At 45.4% G+C, this 19,934-nt stretch overlaps 3 protein-coding genes across 9 annotated transcripts; 2 read left to right on the top strand and 1 right to left on the bottom strand.

The window, feature by feature from the left end:
- Positions 1–1,992: 1,992 nt before the first annotated feature.
- Positions 1,993–5,565, top strand: LOC100840506 (F-box/LRR-repeat protein At1g67190). Of its 2 annotated transcripts, XM_014898014.2 has the most exons (4): positions 1,993–2,132; positions 2,262–3,754; positions 4,708–4,760; positions 5,266–5,565. In XM_014898014.2, exon 2 carries the CDS (start codon positions 2,443–2,445, stop codon positions 3,694–3,696), a length of 1,254 nt encoding a protein of 417 aa, XP_014753500.1. In that variant the 5' UTR covers positions 1,993–2,132; positions 2,262–2,442; the 3' UTR covers positions 3,697–3,754; positions 4,708–4,760; positions 5,266–5,565. The 2 variants fall into 2 exon arrangements, with proteins under 2 accessions (XP_014753500.1, XP_014753499.1); XM_014898013.2 differs by lacking the exon at positions 4,708–4,760.
- Positions 5,566–7,490: 1,925 nt separating this feature from the next.
- LOC100840197 (transcription factor LG2) lies at positions 7,491–14,297 on the top strand. 4 transcript variants are annotated; one of them, XM_014899465.2, is made up of 13 exons: positions 7,510–7,927; positions 8,023–8,194; positions 8,743–8,879; positions 9,281–9,369; positions 9,617–9,901; positions 10,815–10,862; positions 10,961–11,020; positions 11,118–11,195; positions 11,286–11,331; positions 11,442–11,713; positions 11,836–12,075; positions 13,611–13,753; positions 13,999–14,297. In XM_014899465.2, the coding sequence occupies exons 2-13, from the start codon at positions 8,052–8,054 to the stop codon at positions 14,090–14,092; spliced, it is 1,635 nt and encodes a 544-aa protein (XP_014754951.1). In that variant the 5' UTR covers positions 7,510–7,927; positions 8,023–8,051; the 3' UTR covers positions 14,093–14,297. The 4 variants fall into 4 exon arrangements, with proteins under 4 accessions (XP_014754952.1, XP_014754951.1, XP_014754950.1 ...); XM_014899464.2 differs by having other exon boundaries at positions 8,006–8,194; XM_014899463.2 differs by having other exon boundaries at positions 7,511–7,927; positions 8,020–8,194.
- A 298-nt stretch (positions 14,298–14,595) lies between these two features.
- On the bottom strand, positions 14,596–18,025 carry LOC100839588 (uncharacterized protein YnbD). Of its 3 annotated transcripts, none has more exons than XM_010234287.3 (4): positions 17,808–18,025; positions 17,105–17,671; positions 15,514–15,704; positions 14,596–14,905 (listed from the first exon to the last, which is right to left on the bottom strand). In XM_010234287.3, the coding sequence occupies exons 2-4, from the start codon at positions 17,646–17,648 to the stop codon at positions 14,894–14,896; spliced, it is 747 nt and encodes a 248-aa protein (XP_010232589.1). In that variant the 5' UTR covers positions 17,649–17,671; positions 17,808–18,025; the 3' UTR covers positions 14,596–14,893. The 3 variants fall into 3 exon arrangements, with proteins under 3 accessions (XP_010232589.1, XP_024314865.1, XP_010232588.1); XM_024459097.1 differs by having other exon boundaries at positions 14,609–14,908; XM_010234286.2 differs by lacking the exon at positions 14,596–14,905 and having other exon boundaries at positions 15,283–15,704; positions 17,808–18,024.
- Positions 18,026–19,934: the final 1,909 nt, after the last annotated feature.

Below are 19,934 nucleotides of genomic sequence, written 5' to 3'. Positions count from 1 at the left end.
TCAGTGATTAACTGATTATCAGCTTAGAGACAACACGTTTCCTCTCTTCTTCTTCTTTTTCCCGTTGATGTAGAGTCTTTTTTTTTTTAGGCCCGTTGATGTAGAGTTTTGACCCAACGGGAAAGAGCAGAGGAGGTGAATTGAGGATTTCGCACCATGCTAACGGTTTGGCAGCTTGGCTGAAAATAAAAATCCTTCCATCTCAAAAACAGAAATAAAAGAGAGAGAAACGAAATATTGCGGAACAAAGATGGAAACATATAGTACTAGTATATTTTTCTCATGAGAACTGAAATGAAAAAAATGGTGTTTCCCCTCGGAACACTAACGAAAATAGAAATTTCTGTTTCTGACGTCTGAATTTTTCATCAATTGTACCGGATAGCCGAGTCTACTTCATGCCAATCTAATCCTGCCCGCAACAAACCTACAATAAATCTAAATACAGTGACAGATCTATTGTTAGTTCAGATGAACACACATGAATTATAGAAATACATTGAAATGTAATACGGAGAAGTATTTGTGGACAAAATGTGGAATGATTGAGTTTGCAAGGGGATGCACCCACATATCTCTCGCTCTGGATCCGCCACTGTCTAAATATGTCACATCATGTACGCCTTTCCGCCGATCGACAATCATCACGGCCTCTTCGCCAGCGTGATGGGGTTGGATTTCTTCATCAGCTGCACATTCTCCTCCCCTCCACCATTTTGTGTCCGTCAAACACGCAGATGTCATATTCGCTTTTTTTTTAGCATTTGCCTCTGTGTTTGTCTAGTTCGGTTTTAGCAAGAAAAAAAGGAAACATGCGTGATAGCACTCGGTTCCGTTAGTTGTCAGTCTGGGACCCATCATCTTATGCCTCACAAAAAAATGTTTCTCAGGAACCCCAAAACTACCACTTTCATGCTTCATTTCCTTAAATCGGCGTCTCCTCGTCCGAGCTTACGGACAACAATTCTGTTGTAGGCATTGCTCATCGCCACTGGCAACTATCACAAACATACTCGTAAAAAGAAATGTCATTATCGCACCCAAGCTGTTATATGCTTCTAGTACGTTGCAGCACAGGATTATGCTACGACACCATAGCACATGAATCGGTGAAGGGAAACGCGAAAACCCCCCTTGGAAAACAAGATGTAAGTATAGTAGAAGGCTTGCGATTAAGGACGGGTTGGGCGAGTTTGTCGGTCCTTCTACTCCCACCCATCCACATGGATCAAGCTAGCCTAAATGAAATAAATCCGTGCCCTACGTAGCCATTAGGCCTCTTTTCCGAAGGGCTAGCTTGGAGTTATAGTTTTGAGCATAACAGCGAGTAGCCAAATTTACCTTTGGATTGCCACCTCCTACCCAAAAACATTGCTCCTTTCACCCGTCCCATCCATCCTCCAAATTGCCCCATCCCACTCATATCCACAAAGGCGACGACCATGAAGACCTAACCTAACCGTTCCACGCCGCCCTCTGCTGGCGATCCCGATCGAATTCGTGCTCATGTCACCATCCTCCACCCTCGATGATCCTCGTGGATGACCTTCCGCAACCAGTACACATCAACCCTCGACGACACCCTCCGCAGTAAGCACTACAACCAACACTGCCATCCTTCTCTTCCACGACATCATCCTCAAGCATCGTGATGTTTTCCCACAACCTCGTCTTCTCTGTGACAACGTCTCTGACCAAAATGTTCGCAATCAAGTTTCGTGAAATCCATTTTGCTATGCCATTCTCAATCAATGCGGCCATGAATCTTCGTCTAATATATTTTTATGCATTTTTATCCCGCGCCTGCTATGTCTTATTTAGCCGGAAAAGAAAATCTGCACCTTGTCCACGGCCAAACCCCATCCCTCCTGCTCCTTATTTTTCCTCCTTCTCCCGAGTCCTGAGTTTTACCCACCAACCCCAACGCGGCCCTACAGGCTACAACCGCGTGCCCTACAGCCGCCGCCATGCCGTAGCCCTACCCTACAGCCGCCGCCGTGCCGTTAGCCCCCCCCCCCCCCCCCCCCCCCGCCTCTCACGCGCGTTGTTGCCATCGCCGCTGCCGTTCTTCGCCATCGCCGTGTTTCTGCGGCGTACACCTCGTCCGCAATCTTCGGCCATTGGGGTTTGAGGTATGAGTTCGTTTTCTTCGAGTCGTTAGTCAAATCCTACTGTCCACAATTTGTGGGTATTCCGGTGAACATGAGCACACCATCTAGATCCGCCCCTGCTAACTACTGCCTACTATTTCTGTTCCGCAGGGAAGGGCGATGATTGGATCGAAATCTATGATCAGTAGAATTTCTGTTGACCATTGCACATTGTGAAATGTTTGCAACCCTATGAATTCCGGTGGGCACTATACTCGTCTTGACTGTGATTGGGCAAATTCTGTATTAGGTTTTAGCTGATCAAACTGGGCAATTCAGTTGGCTGCCAATTATGGAGCACCTCCCGGTGGAAGTCATTGGCAACATTCTTTCACATCTTAGTGCTGCACGTGACGTCATGGTTGCCTCAGCAGCCTGCCGGAAGTGGCGGGAAGCCTCCAGGAGGCACCTCCATTCACTGTCTTTCAATTCAGACGACTTTCCCCGTGACATGACTACACGTCAGTTGGAGATCATCATCACACAGACTATATTTCAGACGATGGGGCTGCAATGCCTCTCTATTCATATAGATAACACACATGAGTTCTCCGCAGCACCTGTGATTGCGTGGCTCATGTATACCAGGGAGACACTCCGCTGCTTGTATTACAATATCCAAACCAATCCTAATGTAAACATCTTGGAGAAGTGCGGGAGACAGAAGCTGGAGGTGTTGGATTTGGACCATAACACAATCACCGGTGTTGAACCAAGCTACCAGAGGTTCACTTGTCTTAAATCCCTTTATTTGAGGCATGTGAGCATTTCTGCACTGGATTTGAGCCTTTTAGTTGCTGCTTGCCCGAAGATAGAGTCGTTGGCACTTGATGTCCTTGAGATTGTCACATCAGATTCGCAGTCTACAATGGAATTGACAAGCCATACCTTGAAAAGCCTCTTTGTAAAAACAGTTGGTGTGGACAAGATCATACTCGATGCAGATAATCTGGAGGTCCTGCACCTCAATGCTTTGAACCTTGATTTGTTTGAGCTCTCTGGGAAGGGCACACTAAAGCACCTCAAGATTGATGATGTGAGTGTTACACATTTGGATATTGGGGAGAGTACAGATCATCTGGAGGTAGTGGATGTGAGTAACTTTATGATAGTCTGGCCGAAGTTCTACAACATGATATCTAGAGCGTCCAACTTGCGGATGCTACGTTTCTGGGGTGTTGTGTTTGACGATGAAGATGAGATTGTGGACTCTGAATCTATTGCTGTTTCATTTCCTCTTCTAAGGCATCTTTCATTAAGTTATGAATTGCGAGATGGGCTGCTTCATTATAGCCTGCAAGGATTGTCACCGCTGGAGAATGTTTCAGTTCTTGAACTTGGCTGGACAGTAATAAGTGAGCACTTTGGACCCTGGGTGTTTGGGATGATTAAAAGGTGTCCAAATCTCAAGAAACTTATCATACACGGTGTTCTTTCTGAGGCAAAAACACGCGAAGAGCGGCAGATGTTAGCAAGCTTCACCTCTTTTATAGTCTGTCTCATGAGAAAGTATGTGCATGTTGACGTACAATTTGAGTACGAGTGATCATCTAGTACGTCAAATGGGCATCTTTATCCTAGCTCAGTCAAAGTCGTCCCACCAGGTAATCTTCTTGTGCTTTAGGACTTCAATACATATTCCAGCACAGCCTCGTTACAATTCTACTTTCTGCTATTTTCTTGTTCTTTCTTTCTCTTTTTTGCCATTTCCCTGTAAAATTAGTATTTGCTGGTGTTATTTATGTTATATATCTCGTTGCATTACAAAAATATTACTCTGTGAAATATTGGATCCTCAAATATCAGTCTGTAAGGTATGCAGAGGTAAATTTCAAACCTCCACAATTTTGTTAAGGGAAGAGCTTCAGTAGGGGTGGCACAAAAGCAGGCATCGCTACTATTGTGTTATTAATGATTTCAATTTACCATATGTTACGATCTTGCTACCCCTGGTTGCTTAACCAACCTTTCAAGGGGAAATGGCAATCTGCTGAGTTGTGATCACATCATTTTAAGATACAGATCGAGTTCTTAGTTTGTGATCACATCATTTTAAGATGCAGATCGAGTGACCTACATATAAAACTATGAAAGTTACTCAGACCTGAACTTAGTCCAAAAAATTGTAGAAATTGACAGGGGTACTCTGCTGTAAACGGAATTTATGAAATACTGTAATTGGTTGTTTGATGCTACATTATCTTGCTTAATAGCCAGCTTTACTTTTTCTGTATATGTACTAATATATACTCTGCATATAACCAAATCCCCCTTGAAGAAAACTAGGAACCACTGGTTCATGGTAACATTCGCTGTAGCAATGTAACTCTCACTTTGAGTAATATTTGCCCTACTACAATGTTCATGTTCATACTTTATAGTTTGTACATTTGCGAGCATCTGATTTCTGAATTAATTGTTCTCATACTGGTATGCTGTTTTTCATATGGTCAGACATCCTCATTGGTGGATAAGTTGTGCAATATTAGTTTGACTAGTATCTAGTACGCACACTTCGCGTGGCTTTGTCTAACCCGCAAAATGTATTTGTTGGCAGACTTTTATGTTGCTTAGCTCCTGTTCGTGAAGCAGTTCCACTATGCACATCTAGTAAGATCTATTTGATACTAGGCAATCCATTCCTATCCTTGAGCAGCTCATTCACCTGCTATTGTTTAGAGGAGACACTGAGAATTAACCATTTGTTGGTCTTACGGTTTTCAGGACATAAGTAATCTGTGTGTATACTTCTGTGAACAATCACTAAATACTCTAAATAATTAGCTGTTCTATTCAGAAAAAATAAAAAATATTAGCTTATGGTCTATTCTAGCCATCTTTCGTGATTTCCTGAAGCACTGATTCTGCAAACAATTATTTTTTGTCATTTTACCTTCTCTCTTTTCTGCCTGCTGCTAACTGTGCAGCTCTGTTTCAAGTTTTAACCTTGTCCTGGAATCTAGCAGGCCCTAGATGAACTATTCCGTGCCAGTTCTGGCTTATAGCTTTGCTTCACTAGTTTTGGATAATTCTTTGCTTCCTTATGTTTCTTTTGGATAGATCCTTTATTGTTTTAACTTTGAGTTTAACCCATGCTTAACTTTCTTACATGCAGATTTACCTTTGATCCTACTTCATGAGGAATTGAGAACCACTTGGCTCGTAACTGTCAGCTGCATGGTTAAAGAAAGTTTTTTGGTCGACCTATTCGCTGAATCCAGATTCCTGAATTTGTGCATGCATTACAGCGATGCGATTCTTTTTTTGCCCTGAAAAATCATCTTTTCTTGTGATTCATTTCTTCAAACTGAAACGAAATGGTTCAGTTGAGATTTATTGGGCACATGCTTTGATGCTTATGTACAATATATAAACATGTTATTCATGGGATAAATTTTGATTCTAAATTCCTTTACATGCTGTCAAATAGTGCGAGTTTGTAGAATACCATAATGTTCCATGCCTGAGTGGTACTTTTGTGGAACTCGGTATCCACTATGCAGTATACACTGTGCCACTTTATACCTTGACATTCCTCGCCCAGAGTGATTTCGATTTCATGGCAGCAGGCTTACCTTTTCTGCTCTTATAAGAGAACATATTCCAGTATGGTGGATCCCCCTTAAATGAATCAAGTAAAAGTCGCAACCATGGACATAATAACTGATGAAAAAGTTGAAATCATTGACCTTTCTGCTGCTGCTGCTGCTTTGTTGTACAAGTTCGGAACACCGAATTGCATCTCAAAACTACATATGCGATCATCGGACGATATGGTGTCGCAACACCGAATTGCATCTCAAAACTACATATGCGATCATCGGACGATATGGTGTCGCAACACCGAACTGCATCTCAAAACTACATAAGCACATCATGCACGAATAGGCGAAACGTGAGACATTTTATTCGCTTGATGAGATTTACGTTGTCGGCTACATTCCGGCGCATGAATATTGACCACTACCATTTCATTACAGCTTCAACACCTTACATGTCGGTTTGGATAGTTTGTGTTTGATGGTATTTTCTTTCTTGTAGTCATTTGTCCTCTAGAACATGTTGTCCTTTTATTTTGAGTTGTGTGCATCATCTGGATGTAAAGACCGAGAGATAGAAATTATTATTTTTTTGTCAAAAAACTGTATGGGAATTGAGGGAAAAACTCATACCGGTCAGTTATCCAAAACAAAACACTACTACGAGAAAACTTGAAAAAAAGAAGCACGAGTCCAAAAGAAAAACCCAATTTACCACAGTAGCGCGGTAAAAGAACAATTCGCCAAAACAGGCATTCCATTTCCTATCCTTGCGTGAAGTTCACTCCGTGATTTGCCTACATTATTCTTGTCTCTCCCCATCGTTGAGAAAATATTCTTCTCTGCTTATAAAATTCGTGAAGAATAGACACTTACTGCAGGCCCATTCCTGTGAAGAGATCTACCGAATCTCTCTAAAACAATTGAGCCGGTGACCATCGGCAGTAGTACTAGAATACAGTTCTTTTTTACCCTACGCTGTACTGTTCCGTAATTCGCTGATGTAGTCTGGGCAGTGGGCAGACTCCGGCACATGAACAAGACTTTTTCTAACTCACCTTTGACCAACTCTAGTAGAACAGGACTCGTAAAAAAAGCTTCAGAAATCTGGAGAGAAAGCGAGAGAGAAGTGAGCTGAAAAGAAGTTTCAGCATTGTGTGTCCAGCTAGTATGAATGCATCTTCTGTCCATGGCGCCATGCAGACTCTGTTCCAGCTGCGGTTTATATATGCTCCAAGGCCCTACTTAGGCAAAGAAGGATTAAGCACTGGTAGTATCTAGTGAGCAACTTGGCCCCTCACAACTGAGCTCACAACATGTGTACTCCCTACCTAAGCTAGATTGATCCATAACATCACAGGGAGGCCTAGGCTAAGAGAGAGAGCTCTTCTTGAGAACAAACATTATTATTATTTTCTCTCTTTGAGGAAAGAATCTTTCTAGTATTTGGTTCATGACAATGCACTGATGTTGACCTCTGAATTGAAGAATTTCTGGAGCACAGACAGTCCCAAACCAACAGATTTCCATGCACCCCAGAATTCCAATGCAAGTGGGTTTTCACATTGGAGTGGTGGTCTATCATATGTGCATATCTGATATTTTCGTGGTGCTTCGGTTAGGAATATCCATATGAGTAAATAAACTAGAATTGTTTGTGATATGTGGATCATACATATCTGATATGAGTATTATGGAGCGCTGAGAATGTAGTTGACAAATCAACTCCCTGTCTCTCTCCCCCCTATTTCTTGTCCCTCTCCTTTCAACAGAAGATGTAGGAAGAAGGAGATGGAGGTGGAGAACAACTTCTCAAGCTTCCCCCCTTTTTAAAAAAGCTTGTGTGCCTTTCTCTCAATATATACTTTTTAAGTTTTTTGAAACGTTCTCTCTCTCTATTCAATGCTCCTCTTGTTGAGTACTTGCCGTCTCAGAGGAGAGAGACAGAGGGCGACCAATGGGAGATGAAAGGTGGTTACAAGGAGTGGAGCAGGAGGCAGAATCCCTGACAGCAAAGCCCCACCGCATCTCTCTCTCTAGCCTGTGAAGAAAAAGAAAGACAGGGTCGTAGGACGTGTTGAAGAGGACAAGATCTTCTTTGCAGTACAGTGGATGAAACTCCAAGGCGGATTCAATTTGCCAGTGGTGTGAGAACCCAGAAGCAAAGAGCTAGCCAGGCAGAGCAGCGGCAATCCCATCATTCATCTCTCCCTCCCCTCGCATGCTTGCTCCAGGATGGTATGTACATATGTTCTCCCTCTCTCTCTTTCTCTCTCTGGTCCTCTTTCTCCCCCCATCTCACTCACTCTGGCCTAGCCTCTCGTTGGCAGCAGCAGCAGCAGCAGCAGCATAGCTGGTGATCATGGTGCAAGGTGAGGAGAGTTCTTGGAGGATGGCGAGCGCCCATGACCATGAGAGAGCAGCAGTGCACCTCAACCAAGCAGCACTTCCATATCATGGCGGAGTCCAAGCACACGCGTCCGCTGCACTGCCTGCCAGCTTCTTGTACTACTGCTCTGCTCTATACTCATTCTTCGTCGCAAAGTTTTTTCTTTCCTTTTTTTGGAGGTTTGAGCTATCTATCTCGTATTCTCATCTCAGCTCATGCAAGAAAGCTAGCAAGATCAGACGACCATAGCATGCTTTTCTTGCAACTAGTTCCCAAATCTTTTTCAGTGCGCTACTTGTTTAATCATGTTTTGTGCCTCCCTTTTATCCATCTTTTTAACAAACTTATTCCACACAAATATATGCTTATGCTCCTTTTCATTGGATTACACCTCTGCCGCACGCACCAGTTATTTCTTAATGCCTAAGGCCTGAATCCTGTCCTTGCGAGTGATTTGGGCACCGAGACTCCATCCGTCTTTTGGCCCCCTCATCCTTATCTGTCCAGCTCGATCTTAACCCTCTTTGCTTTAGCAGCACTCCCTGCCTTTCCATTCTCGAAAAGCTTTTTTATCTGCTTTGATTTTCCTACAGCTACAGCATAAGCTATAGCTAAGCTAGCTAAGCACCGGTGTGATGAGCTCTGTGCGCTACTGCTTGGGCAGGGACTTCCAGCCTGCAGCCGCGGCCGCCGCCTACTTCGGGGAGCTGGAGGAAGCCCTCATCCATGGCGCAGCCAACGCCGGCGGTGTCGGTCATCATCCCGGCAGCATGATCACCAGTGACATGCACAGTGCAAAGTGTAAGCCTTCTTCTTCCTCTGACTTGTTCTCTGCATCTCCTCCAAAAAAGGGGCAATTTCTCAGCGTGTTGCTCGCCGGCCAGCGCCACCGTGGATGGAAGGGGAGAGACATGCCTCGCCTTTTGCGTTCCTAGGCACAGTGGCTTGGCTGGCCTACATGCAGCAAATAAATGCCACAAAGATGGAAAAAAAGACACAGCATCGACATCGAGCATGTCGTCCTTAATAACTCACTTCACCTCCTTCTCGCTACAGCTTCTCCTTGAGCTCCTTGCTCTCCCTATCTCATGTCTCGCTACAGCTTCTTGGAGGAGGAGAGAGAAGGGAAGAACAGGGAACAGCAACGGAAGTCGATAAAAAGGCTTGGCTTTTTAATTCTCTTTGTATGTATGCATATGCAGCGGCAGCGGCAGGATACCTCGCGGCCAGGCCCCCCACGCTGGAGATCTTCCCTTCGTGGCCAATGAGGCACCAACAGCAGCTGCACAGTGTAAGGACCCGCTTCCCATGATCATTCACTCCCCACCCCTGCTACTCGCTGAACCCAAGGAGAAAAAGACTCGTTCTTCTTCTTCTTGGCTCCGTCCGTCCGTACCAACCACGAGCTATTAAGAAACAAAAGAGAGTAGAGGGGCTTGAAAACGTGCTCCCCCCACTCTCGTTTCAGAGGCACATTAATTTTGTTTGCGCCACCACCTCACTCACTGTTTGCTTGCTGTGTGTTAATTGCTGAACAGGGGAATTCGCAGCAGTCAGTCGGGAGCACCACTGACTCGAGCTCAGCTCGGAACACAATGGCGCAGATGGAGCTGGTGTCCCCAGGCCCAGCCAGCAGCATCAGGCCCTCGCCCCCCTCCTCCTCCGAGCAGCAGCCGCAGCAGCAACGGCAGGAGGTCATGATGGTGACCACTGACGATTACAGCTACAAGCCAGCCTTCGCTCCTCCACCTGCAACCCTCGCTGCCGCCCCAAGCTTTCAGCAGCAGCTGCAGCTGCCGCTGCACGGAGGCGACCATGACAAGGTACTCTCCCCCCAGCTTTCTTGACCTTTTCCTATCATCATATCATACGACCCCTGCCTGCTCCTTCGTACCGGCCGAGACACATGCGTTTATGCTTGCTTCCCCGAACAATGTTGTCAAACTCTAGCTTCGATCTTGGGATGCTAACGAAACGGCTAGGAACCCGTCGTGCTAGTAGTAGTACTCTAGCATTGTTACATCCTGTCGCCTGGCCCTGAACCGGTGCACGGCAAAGAAGCAGTACGTCTTGTGTAGTCACAGACAATCTTCCGTAGCTAGCTATACATCCGGCTGTGTTATGTCTCCATGATGGTGTCTTAAGTAAACACAAAACATAAAGGGCTTGTTCCCTTTGCACACGGGGGAAGAAGGGACATGCTTTGGTTGGGAGAAAATGGCCGGGCAGAGTCCTGGATTGATTGGACACCTAATAGCATCTGGTCAATGCAGCTGTACCTGGTTAGAGGACACACCAATACCATGCGAACTGATGGAACGGGGGGTCGCCCTAAATTGCCTTTTGTCTCTCCCAGGGTGGGTGGATAAAAGCAGGATGATACCATGATAAACCCCCCATCTTATCTCCTCTGCGCCCTTTGGGAAACACCGGTGACAGTTATGGCCAGCACAGCTCGCTGTCCGAGCTATCAGTATCGGGGACAGCTACAGCCAAAAGGTCACGACTCATGAGGGGAAGAAGCAGGATGGCACTGTGCACCGGCTACCGATTGATTGCTGGATCAACAATGGACAGGAGCTATGGCTCCCATGCACCATCTTGTTCTCCTGTAGCTGCTGTTGCTGCTGCTTCTTCCTTTGACGTCGAGGCGAGGCACTGAGCTGTATAGGGAGGAACAATATACCACTATACACATGCTCTAATTCCATGCCTTTTCGGTGTACTTTTGCACAGAGGAAACATGGACTCGCAAGGAAAGATGGCAAGTTGGTAGATTCCAAGGTGGGCTAGCTACTGTACTGCTTCAGTATTATCCACTCCTTGTTTGCTGCCTCTTGGAACTGTATCCATCATCTTAAACTGCTCTGCTTTCACAACAGACGGAACGGCGACTAGCACAGAACAGAGAAGCTGCAAAGAAGAGCAGGCTGAGGAAAAAGGTACCCAAAAGATCCATGCACTTGTTATTACCTCTGATTGATTATCATAAACACTGCTTGGTAAGATTAATCGCCTTTGACTGTACTTTTTTTACAGGCTTACGTGCAGAACTTGGAAACTAGCAGGGTCAGGCTCCAGCAGATGGAGCAAGAACTCCAGAGAGCACGGTCGCAGGTTTGCTCCAGCTCGACCTCTCCTGTTCTTTTGACACCTTGAATAATTATCATCTCAAAAAAAAAATTCTGTGCAAATTGCTTGTTCCAGGGGACATTTCTTGGAGGGTGCAGCGGATCCGGGGACCTGAGCTCTGGTAATGAGCGCCGTCCACTCAATAACACCCTCTTACTGCAAAGCCTGAAGTACTTTTTACCCTCAGCTGGCAGTAATTTCTTGCGCCGCTGTAAATGTAAACACAAACAGGGGCGGCCGTGTTCGACATGGAGTACGCGCGGTGGCTGGACGACGACGGCAAGCGGCTGGCGGAGCTCCGCGGCGCGCTGCAGGCGCACCTGGTGGACGGCAACCTGGGGCTCATCGTGGAGGAGTGCATGCGGCACTACGACGAGCTCTTCGGCCTCAAGGAGGAGCTCGCCCGCTCCGACGTCTTCCACCTCCTCACCGGCTCCTGGGCCACCCCCGCCGAGCGCTGCTTCTTCTGGATCGGCGGCTTCCGCCCTTCCGACATCCTCAAGGTCAATTTATCAGTTAATCCTCCATGAATTCCTCCCCTTCTTCCCACATGCATTGAATGATCCGTGCAAGTACGGCTGTTGTCCCGTACTGATGCTGGTGCGTTGAATCTTCTTTCGGGTAGATACTGATCCAGCAGCTGGATCCACTGACGGAGCAGCAGCTGATGGGGATCTACGGGCTGAAGCAGTCGTCGGAGCAGGCGGAGGAGGCGCTCGCGCAGGGGCTGCAGCAGCTGCACCAGTCGCTGGCCGACACGGTCGCCGCCGGCACGCTCAACGAGGGCGCCGCCGTCCCCAACTACATGGGACTCATGGCCATCGCGCTCGACAAGCTCGCCAGCCTCGAAGGCTTCTACCAGCAGGTCAGCATAGATGCATGCATCACTCGATCTTCCTCTTCTTCCATTGCATCGTCGTTAATTGACTGCCTGAAACTTGCTGCTGTTAGTTCATAATCCATGTGAGTAAATCTCTTTCATTTCAATCCAACAATACATGAACAAAAAGGAGAAAAAAAAAGACTGAGCTAGAATTACTGCTACAGTATAGCGGTCCTTTTCCTGTCAGAAACGCAGCAACGCTAGCTGCGGGTCCCCTACAAAGCCCTGTCCTACTTTCTCCATGACAGGCAAACGTTTTGTCAGAAACTGCGGATAAGCATCATTACCACTTTCCGGCATGGATAATCAGCATGTCATTATAAAACTAGAACACGCTAATGCTTCCGGTACAGCCAACTATTGTATTCTTTCTAGAGGAGTTGGTGGGGGCCAAAGGTTTATTCCTCATCACACATGTGTATGTGTACCTGCATATCTAGGACTAGTATATACATGTAGACAAATGTCTCTTTCTACATAAAGTCAATGGGCGAATACATACGGTTGCTACTGTGCATAAACTATATATGTTCTTTGTGCTTCTAGCCCCTGCCGGCCGCATGTCTTGTTTTATTCTCGCTTCTGTTTGCTGGCACCACAACTGAGGCCCACAAGTAGAGCAAAACAAATACTCGAGATCTCATTTATGATGTTCCATGCCTTGCAAAAGTTGCAAGGGTTTCAATCCATGAATAGTGTCCTTACAGAAAAAACACATGAATAGTGGTAAGGAAAAGGACACAGCCACCTAAACTTCAGCTCCATGGACAGAAGCCTTAAAGAAAGGAGGTTAATGTATTGTTGTTCCATCACAAGCGTAGAAAAAACAATGTTCTTGCATTTTTATGGATTATCTTCTCTCTCAAGACGTTCAACTTCAGGGGATAAAAGGAGATTGGGACCTCCATTTTGTGTTTGTTGCCTCTATCTTTTCTTTACCCTGATTCCTTTTGAGATATGTTGCTTGTGGCTTGTGGATGTAGATTTTTGCAAGATATACATCTACTTAATAATTCTAAGATCATGATTGGAGCAATCATTCAGCATAAAGTCTCCTACGATAAGATGTGAATGTATTTAGAGTACTTGCATTCAAGAAAAGTCTGTGGAATCATTTGCAAGTGATACTAATTCAAGATAAAAATGACTCGAAATAAACATGAAAACATCAGATATTTCTTATTTTCAGTTGTTCAGGAAAGGATAATTGCTGATACTACACCTAGATTTCACTCTTTTTTTGTGTTTCATTCTTGAATAGTCCGAAGCCAACAGAAAAGAACATCACACTAGAATAAGCCCTTTCAAGAAGCTGTGAACCAATGTCCAAAATAGAATATAGCAGAGAAAACAACACAGCGTTAAAATAAGAACTTGCATGATCTTGAAATGACCCATCGCTGAGTATATACATAATGCCTGAATTATATGACGTGTCAAATTCCTAGCTAAGCCAAGATACAAAACTGCATAATATGGGATCTCATTATGTTAGTGACTTACTTGCAAATATGCAGGCTGACAATCTAAGGAAGCAAACGTTGCATCAGATGCGCCGGATTCTAACAACCCGACAGGCTGCTCGGTGTTTCCTCTCCATTGGGGAGTACTACCGCCGACTTCGAGCTCTCAGCAACCTTTGGGCTTCCCGTCCTCGCGAGTAAGATTCAGAATTGCTCAGCTGCAACAATTGCACTGTTATTAGGCTTGTTATAAGTTTCGGAGGAAAAATATATGTGAAACCCCTTCAGAGAGCCACTCATTGGGGGTTCATTAGGGCAATAGGGCGGCTCGAGAAGCTTTTCACAAATGGATCTTTTTATACATCATATTTGTTTGAAACATGGATGAATGAAATGAACATGTCAGACATTGACTCGCACTTTCGCCTTTCTCTTGTAACAGGAACTTCATTGGGACCGACAGTCTTAGCCCCACAGGAACCGAGCTGCAAGGTTTGCACCACCAGCCACAACAGAATCAGTTCTCCGGATTTTGAGGCTTCTCCTGGAGGGTGTAACTTAGGCGTCAGTGATGTTAGAAAGAGAGGAGAGAGTGATTGTAATGTTCTATCATCGATTAAAGTATCTGAGAAAGCAACATCACTAGGAAAAGAAGAGGGGGAAATTGTTGGGGTGCAATGCTGAATGCCTCTCACCTGTTCTAATGGCTCTTGAACTGATTGGAGAGTTAGCAACAGCAAATTTTGGAGCAGAGCAGAGCAAAGGCAGGACCGCATGAGATGTCATGGTTGCTCACGAACTCGGGCAGCCAAATTCCACTTACAGAGGCAGACAAAAAGAAGAAGCAAATTTGAATATTCTCGCTGAACATTTTTGCTTCAATGCTAGGTTATTCCATGTTTATTTTAAGAAGGGGGCCTTTAGAGACCACACCACAAAGCATGGGTAGACGATGAATTTAGGATTGACTGTCAAATCAGAAAAAAAATGATGACACCAGCTAATTGAAAAAAACCAAGGGCCTGTTTGGACCATATGGTAGAAGGAATGTCTGAAGCCCCAATTCTTGACTAAAAGGGTAAAGGAAACCATGAAGAGCAATGTTAAGCAAAGCATGTAGAAATAGTATAAGGAATCTAACATTATCCAAAACAACAAATCGGAAGCTACTTGTTCAAGCCTATTGAGTGAAAGAAAATCAGCTCTGTGGATGTTCCATTGATATCAGATCAGGGACCCAGAACTCAAATCATAGGATCTAGTTGGAATTAATGTCAGGTGTAAGACTTCCATCAGTTGCAGATCGCTCCAATCATCCAGATCTGAATTTGATCCCCTTAACTCGAAAGCTGCTGATGAACAAAGGACGGAGAGATGGTAAAAAGGATGAAAAACCACGTAAGATACAAAAGGCATCAGAATTACACAAAAGTAAGAAACGTGAAATTTTGGAAAGATTGAGATGGTGTATGAAATATATACATGACTCGCTGATGCATCAGAAGAAAGCGACGAATAGCTGAGCATTTACTTTTGAACCAAACAAGCAGAACCTATTGGAGATAGGAGTATTGAATACAAGGTACTGCTTTAAAAAATGCACAGGTACTGAAAATAGGAAACATACCACACTCCGTATCTAGCAGGCTAGTAGAGACTACATATTTTCAGAAAGAAAACCCACAAAAATATTCGTTTGCAAGCATTCAGTAACATAGAGGAGCACTGAAAGAATGCGTAAAAAGAGCTGCATTTAAGCCGCAGATTTTTCATGTATCAATACAACATACTCGAAACAGTTAACTTGGAGAATTAAATGTCTTGGACATGTACTATTTACTAGGACAACAGTAGATAGTACCAAAGCATGAAATCTCAATTATCACACTGAACAAATCCATTTCTTGCAACTTCAATCCCTTTTTCGGGTGTAATCTGAAAGAATCACAGAACTCACATCAGATTCCCCGCTTCTTTTTGAGGGAGAAAGCAAGTGTTTTGACCATTCCTCTAAGCTTTTGCGATGAAGAGTGTTCATGCTAATAGAAGGTCTCTTCTCACGGATCATTTGCTCAGCAGATTTCCAATCATCAGCTAATCCCAGTGCGACAAGAAGTGCACACATCACACAGACGCTTCTTCCATGGCCTGTTAACAATTTAGCAAACCACTTACATGATGATCTGCAAGAATGTATCCAAAAAGGCAAATCTCTCTCTCTAATTGTTAAGACATGAGTACTTGAGTAGCTCATTGCATTGATTAGGCTGCTTGGCCCCTGCCTTAGATGAAACCTAACCGTAAGAGATCTTCACTAATGCTCTTTTGCCTGACTGGGTGGTAAAAATATAAAAGGCAGTAAGATATAGTAGGAACAAAATAAGAGGAAAATCAACCCTATTCAACTTGAAGTTATGAAAAGGACAAAGGCAAGTGTTACATGAATTGAGGCTTTGCCGTTAACTCTTCATCCCACACAATCCTGTCCTGCATTTTGTCTAGCTTCCATATATGGGAACATGTGAAAATTGTAATGCAGAACTTTACCCTTTAAATTATTGCACTGTCTGTTCACTTTGTAGAATTTGGAATGTATTACACAGCTGCAAACCATCTACAACTATTTGGAGTTCTGGGCTAAACCTAGGCTCTTCAAATGGACATGTTATTGGACCTATAAGCTCGGTACATGCAAAATTTATGCAGAAGCCAATATTACAAATCATCGTAAACCTATAGTCAGGCTTAGTCTTCAGAGCTAAACATACAAATTTGTTGGCCACATAGCTCCTGCTAAAGCTTAATTTTTTATTCCCAAGAGTAAACCCAGGTCAAACAGGGTCTTGAGATAATGTATGATAGTACTATGGTGAAACTTGAAATCACGCATATCAGTATATCATGGCATATATATGATGGAAATTTACTGAAGCTAGTTATATGGTGTTAAATTTAGCCTACGGTGTATGCAGCGCAGCTTAACTTCATGTCATGTATGATAGTACTATGTTGAACCTTGAAATCACGCATATGAGTATATCATGGCATATATATGATGGCAATTTACTGAAGCTTGTTATATGGTGTTGAATTTAGCATACAGTGTATGCAGCGCAGCTTAACTTCATGTCATGTATGATAGCTACGGTGAACCTTGAAATCACGCATATGAGTATATCATGGCACATATATGATGGCAATTTACTGAAGATTGTTATATGTTGTTAAATTTAGCCTACAGTGTATGCAGCGCAGCTTAACTTCATGTCAATATATATGGAAACATAAATTAGAAATGCTAAAATGACCACAAGATAGTAAGATAATGAGATAACACACATCAGCACACTAACAATATAACTGAACAGTTTATCAATTATCATCACCTTAAAGGCAGCAGATAACAAATATCTAATATAAGAAAGCTACAGAAACGAATTCAGTAGCATGAAGAAACCATTATTATTTGCAAACACATACGGAAAAACACAAGGCTAATCCTATCCTAGAAGTAATACAAGTCAAGAACTCAAAGATAACAAACTTACCATAGGCACAATGGACATACACAGGTTTGTTCTGTGACCGCTTTCTCACCGCCCATCGCACAGCTGACTCAATCTGTGATGGTTGAGGTGCCCTTGTATCCCATGTAGCGACACACAAATATGAATTCTCAGATATGGTTGAGCTTCGTGGAAGCTCACACGTGCAATCAATGACTGCAGGGTCACCAGGCGGCAGGAGTTCAACTGAAGAAGGCCAGCCTCCAACATACACTCCATCTGCTATCTCAGTGTACAAGGGCTCATTTTTCGCAAACCTCCGTAACAGCACAAACAGATGGATGAAAAGAAGAAAAGGTGAGAACATGATCCACGACCACAGGGGAAAGCTTCCATTGGACGCCTTGCCGAGGAGCAACGGGAGGTCCACCGATGGATGGGAAGCAATGGAAATAAGCAGCGCAATCATACAGGCGTATATGAGGGGCAAAGAGAGCACTCTCATGCCTAGTCCATGAACGAAATACGCCGCAGAGAGCAAGACAACCGCCTTCAGACCAATCAACCGCGATATCCCCCAACCCATTTTTGCGAGCCTTGAACTGAACCCTGAAATCAAGGAGGTATTTAGTACAAGATCAATAAAACTTGAACTGATGCATCATACTCATACTAAGTTACAGCTAAGAAAAAGCTACGCCACGGGCGGAGGACCCAGTAGGGCAAGGTAGGGCCGCCACCCTACCTTGATTTTTGCCTCAGTTACGAATTGGGGAAGATTAAGGAGATGAAACGGGGAACTAAAGGGCAGAATCGGTCCGTGGGGTGATGGGAGGAGAAACGGTCGGGAGCGAGAGAACCGAATGGGAGATCAACCGCCGGCGGCGGCGCCTGCGCTACTGGAATCCAGTCGTGCGCGAGGAGGAAGACGAGCGAGGAGGGCTTTTTTTTTTTGAGAGAGGAACGAGCGAGGAGGGCTGGGGCGCTCGGCAGCGAGATGGGCCCGAAGGAAAAAGACGGGGTCACGGGCTCACAGCCTCACGTTCACGGGTGCGGCTCGGAAGGAAAAAGAGAAGAGGCAGATACATATGGGCTCCGGCCCAGGAGAAAAAGAGAGGGAAGGGACACCGGCTGCTACGGCTTATTCATTAGGGCCGATCCAGCAGGCAGACCCATTTGGGCGGCTCGGTCGGCCTGTTTGCGCGAAACGGACCGAATGCGCGGTCCAGTTGGGAGATGCAGAGACGCATTCCGGTCGCAAATCTACGTCGGATTTGCGTCCTCACGGGCCGAGAAACGGAGCATCGCTCGGTCCGCACGTCCGCGCTGGGTCTTCTAGACCCACCTGGCAGCGTCGTAGAAACCCACGTCCCGCCCAAGTCCAAGCTCACCGCCGACCAGCGCCGACCACCGCCGAGCCCCGTCCCCAGCTCTGGCGCCCAAGAAGCCGTGGCCGCCGACGAGGCGCCACGACCACGAGGCAGGCTCGTCCTCGGGAGCCCGCCATCGCCACCACCTAGCGCCGAGTCCTCCGTCGTTTCGTTACGTCGACGTGCGGACGGAGGAGTACTTCCGGGACTACAGCATCCTTATGCCGTGGTCCGATGTCCACCTCTAGCCCGCACATTTTTACGCCCAAGCCGGCGCCACCGCTAGCCCCTCGGTTGGGTTCGGTCTGGGGGCGCTGGATGTGAAGTTGGGTGGGGGTGTGGCTAGGTTGGTTTTTCGGCGCCGGCGTGGCCATTTGGCGTTTGGGGGGCCTTTAGGGGCGCCGAGTGGAGATGCTCTTAGGGCAACTCCAGCGGGGAGATCCAAACGGACTCTGCAGTCAGCTTTTTGGTCCGTCACGGCCCATTTGCGATCCATATTTGGTCCAGGTTTGGGTCGGGGCGGACAACACCTTTTGCATTGCGCTCGTCCTCCCTTTGCTCCTTTTTCCTCCCCTGACCCGCATGTCTATGACTAATAAAGCGGACCAAACGGATGGCCTCGTTAGGGGCAGTGTCAGACCCAAAACGGACAACGGACCAAAAGGAACCAAAAACGGACACAAAATGGGTCTACCGGCTGGAGTTGCCCTCACCGGCAACTCGTAGATACATCCGCTCCTCGGCCCATCCTCAACCAAATAAAAAGGTTTCCTAAAAGTCACAAAAGATACGTATAAGAAAAGAAATAAAAGTAAATACAACTGCACTAGTTAGCCTTTAGAAATATAAAAAAGCAGTGTACTATTCCCTACAATCCATGATAAGTGTCGTTAATTTAATACGTTAATTTAGTAGTACAACTTTGCTAAATCAGTGACACTTATTATGTGTCTTATTTATAGGCTGTACTAAATCAGCGACACTTATTATGAATCGGAGGAGCAACAATCGAGACCCTTTTGCATTAACACTTTAGCACACCTACAGCAAGCATGCGGGCAGGTATCGCGTGCCTAAAACAGTACAATGTTTTGTGCGATTTCCCTACGTCTCGGTTAGAAATGTCATTGTTTCTGAGGCTTGGACATCCGAGAATCTACAGTCGACCCCATCGATTCAACGACGGCCTATAAGTTAATCTTAAACCTTATGGATAGTATACCCGCGCGAGACAGAGAAATGGCAGGTAACGGGTCGGAGCTAGCGTTTCTCTTTGATCCCTGCAAGCTAGCGTTTCTCTCCGATCCCTATCCCTGCGTGTGTGATTGGGGTTGGCCATCGCAACGGACGATGGGGAGGAAGTTGGAGCCGGTTTTGGGGTTTGCGAATTTCTCACCACGACGGTTCACGCTGGAACCTGAAAAGTGAAAACTACCACCAAACGTCAAACTTGGGCCTCGGATCCGTTTCGTCACTTAGATAAAAGGGAATGCTAAAAAAAG

Source organism: Brachypodium distachyon, chromosome 2 (genome assembly GCF_000005505.3).
Source record: "Brachypodium distachyon strain Bd21 chromosome 2, Brachypodium_distachyon_v3.0, whole genome shotgun sequence".
Lineage (NCBI taxonomy): Eukaryota > Viridiplantae > Streptophyta > Magnoliopsida > Poales > Poaceae > Brachypodium > Brachypodium distachyon.
This window is presented reverse-complemented; position numbering and strand designations above follow the sequence as displayed.

Coding starts and splice junctions, on each gene's coding strand:
- LOC100840506 (XM_014898013.2), top strand. CDS start 2,443: ATGGAGCACCTCCCGGTGGAAGTCATTGGCAACATTCTTTCACATCTT.
- LOC100839588 (XM_010234286.2), bottom strand. CDS start 17,648: ATGGGTTGGGGGATATCGCGGTTGATTGGTCTGAAGGCGGTTGTCTTG. Junction 15,705..17,104: donor GTATGTCCATTGTGCCTATG/GTAAGTTTGTTA, acceptor AATTGTTAACAG/GCCATGGAAGAAGCGTCTGT.
- LOC100840197 (XM_014899465.2), top strand. CDS start 8,052: ATGGTGCAAGGTGAGGAGAGTTCTTGGAGGATGGCGAGCGCCCATGAC. Junction 8,195..8,742: donor GCACTGCCTGCCAGCTTCTT/GTACTACTGCTC, acceptor CTGCTTGGGCAG/GGACTTCCAGCCTGCAGCCG. Junction 13,754..13,998: donor TGGGCTTCCCGTCCTCGCGA/GTAAGATTCAGA, acceptor CTCTTGTAACAG/GAACTTCATTGGGACCGACA.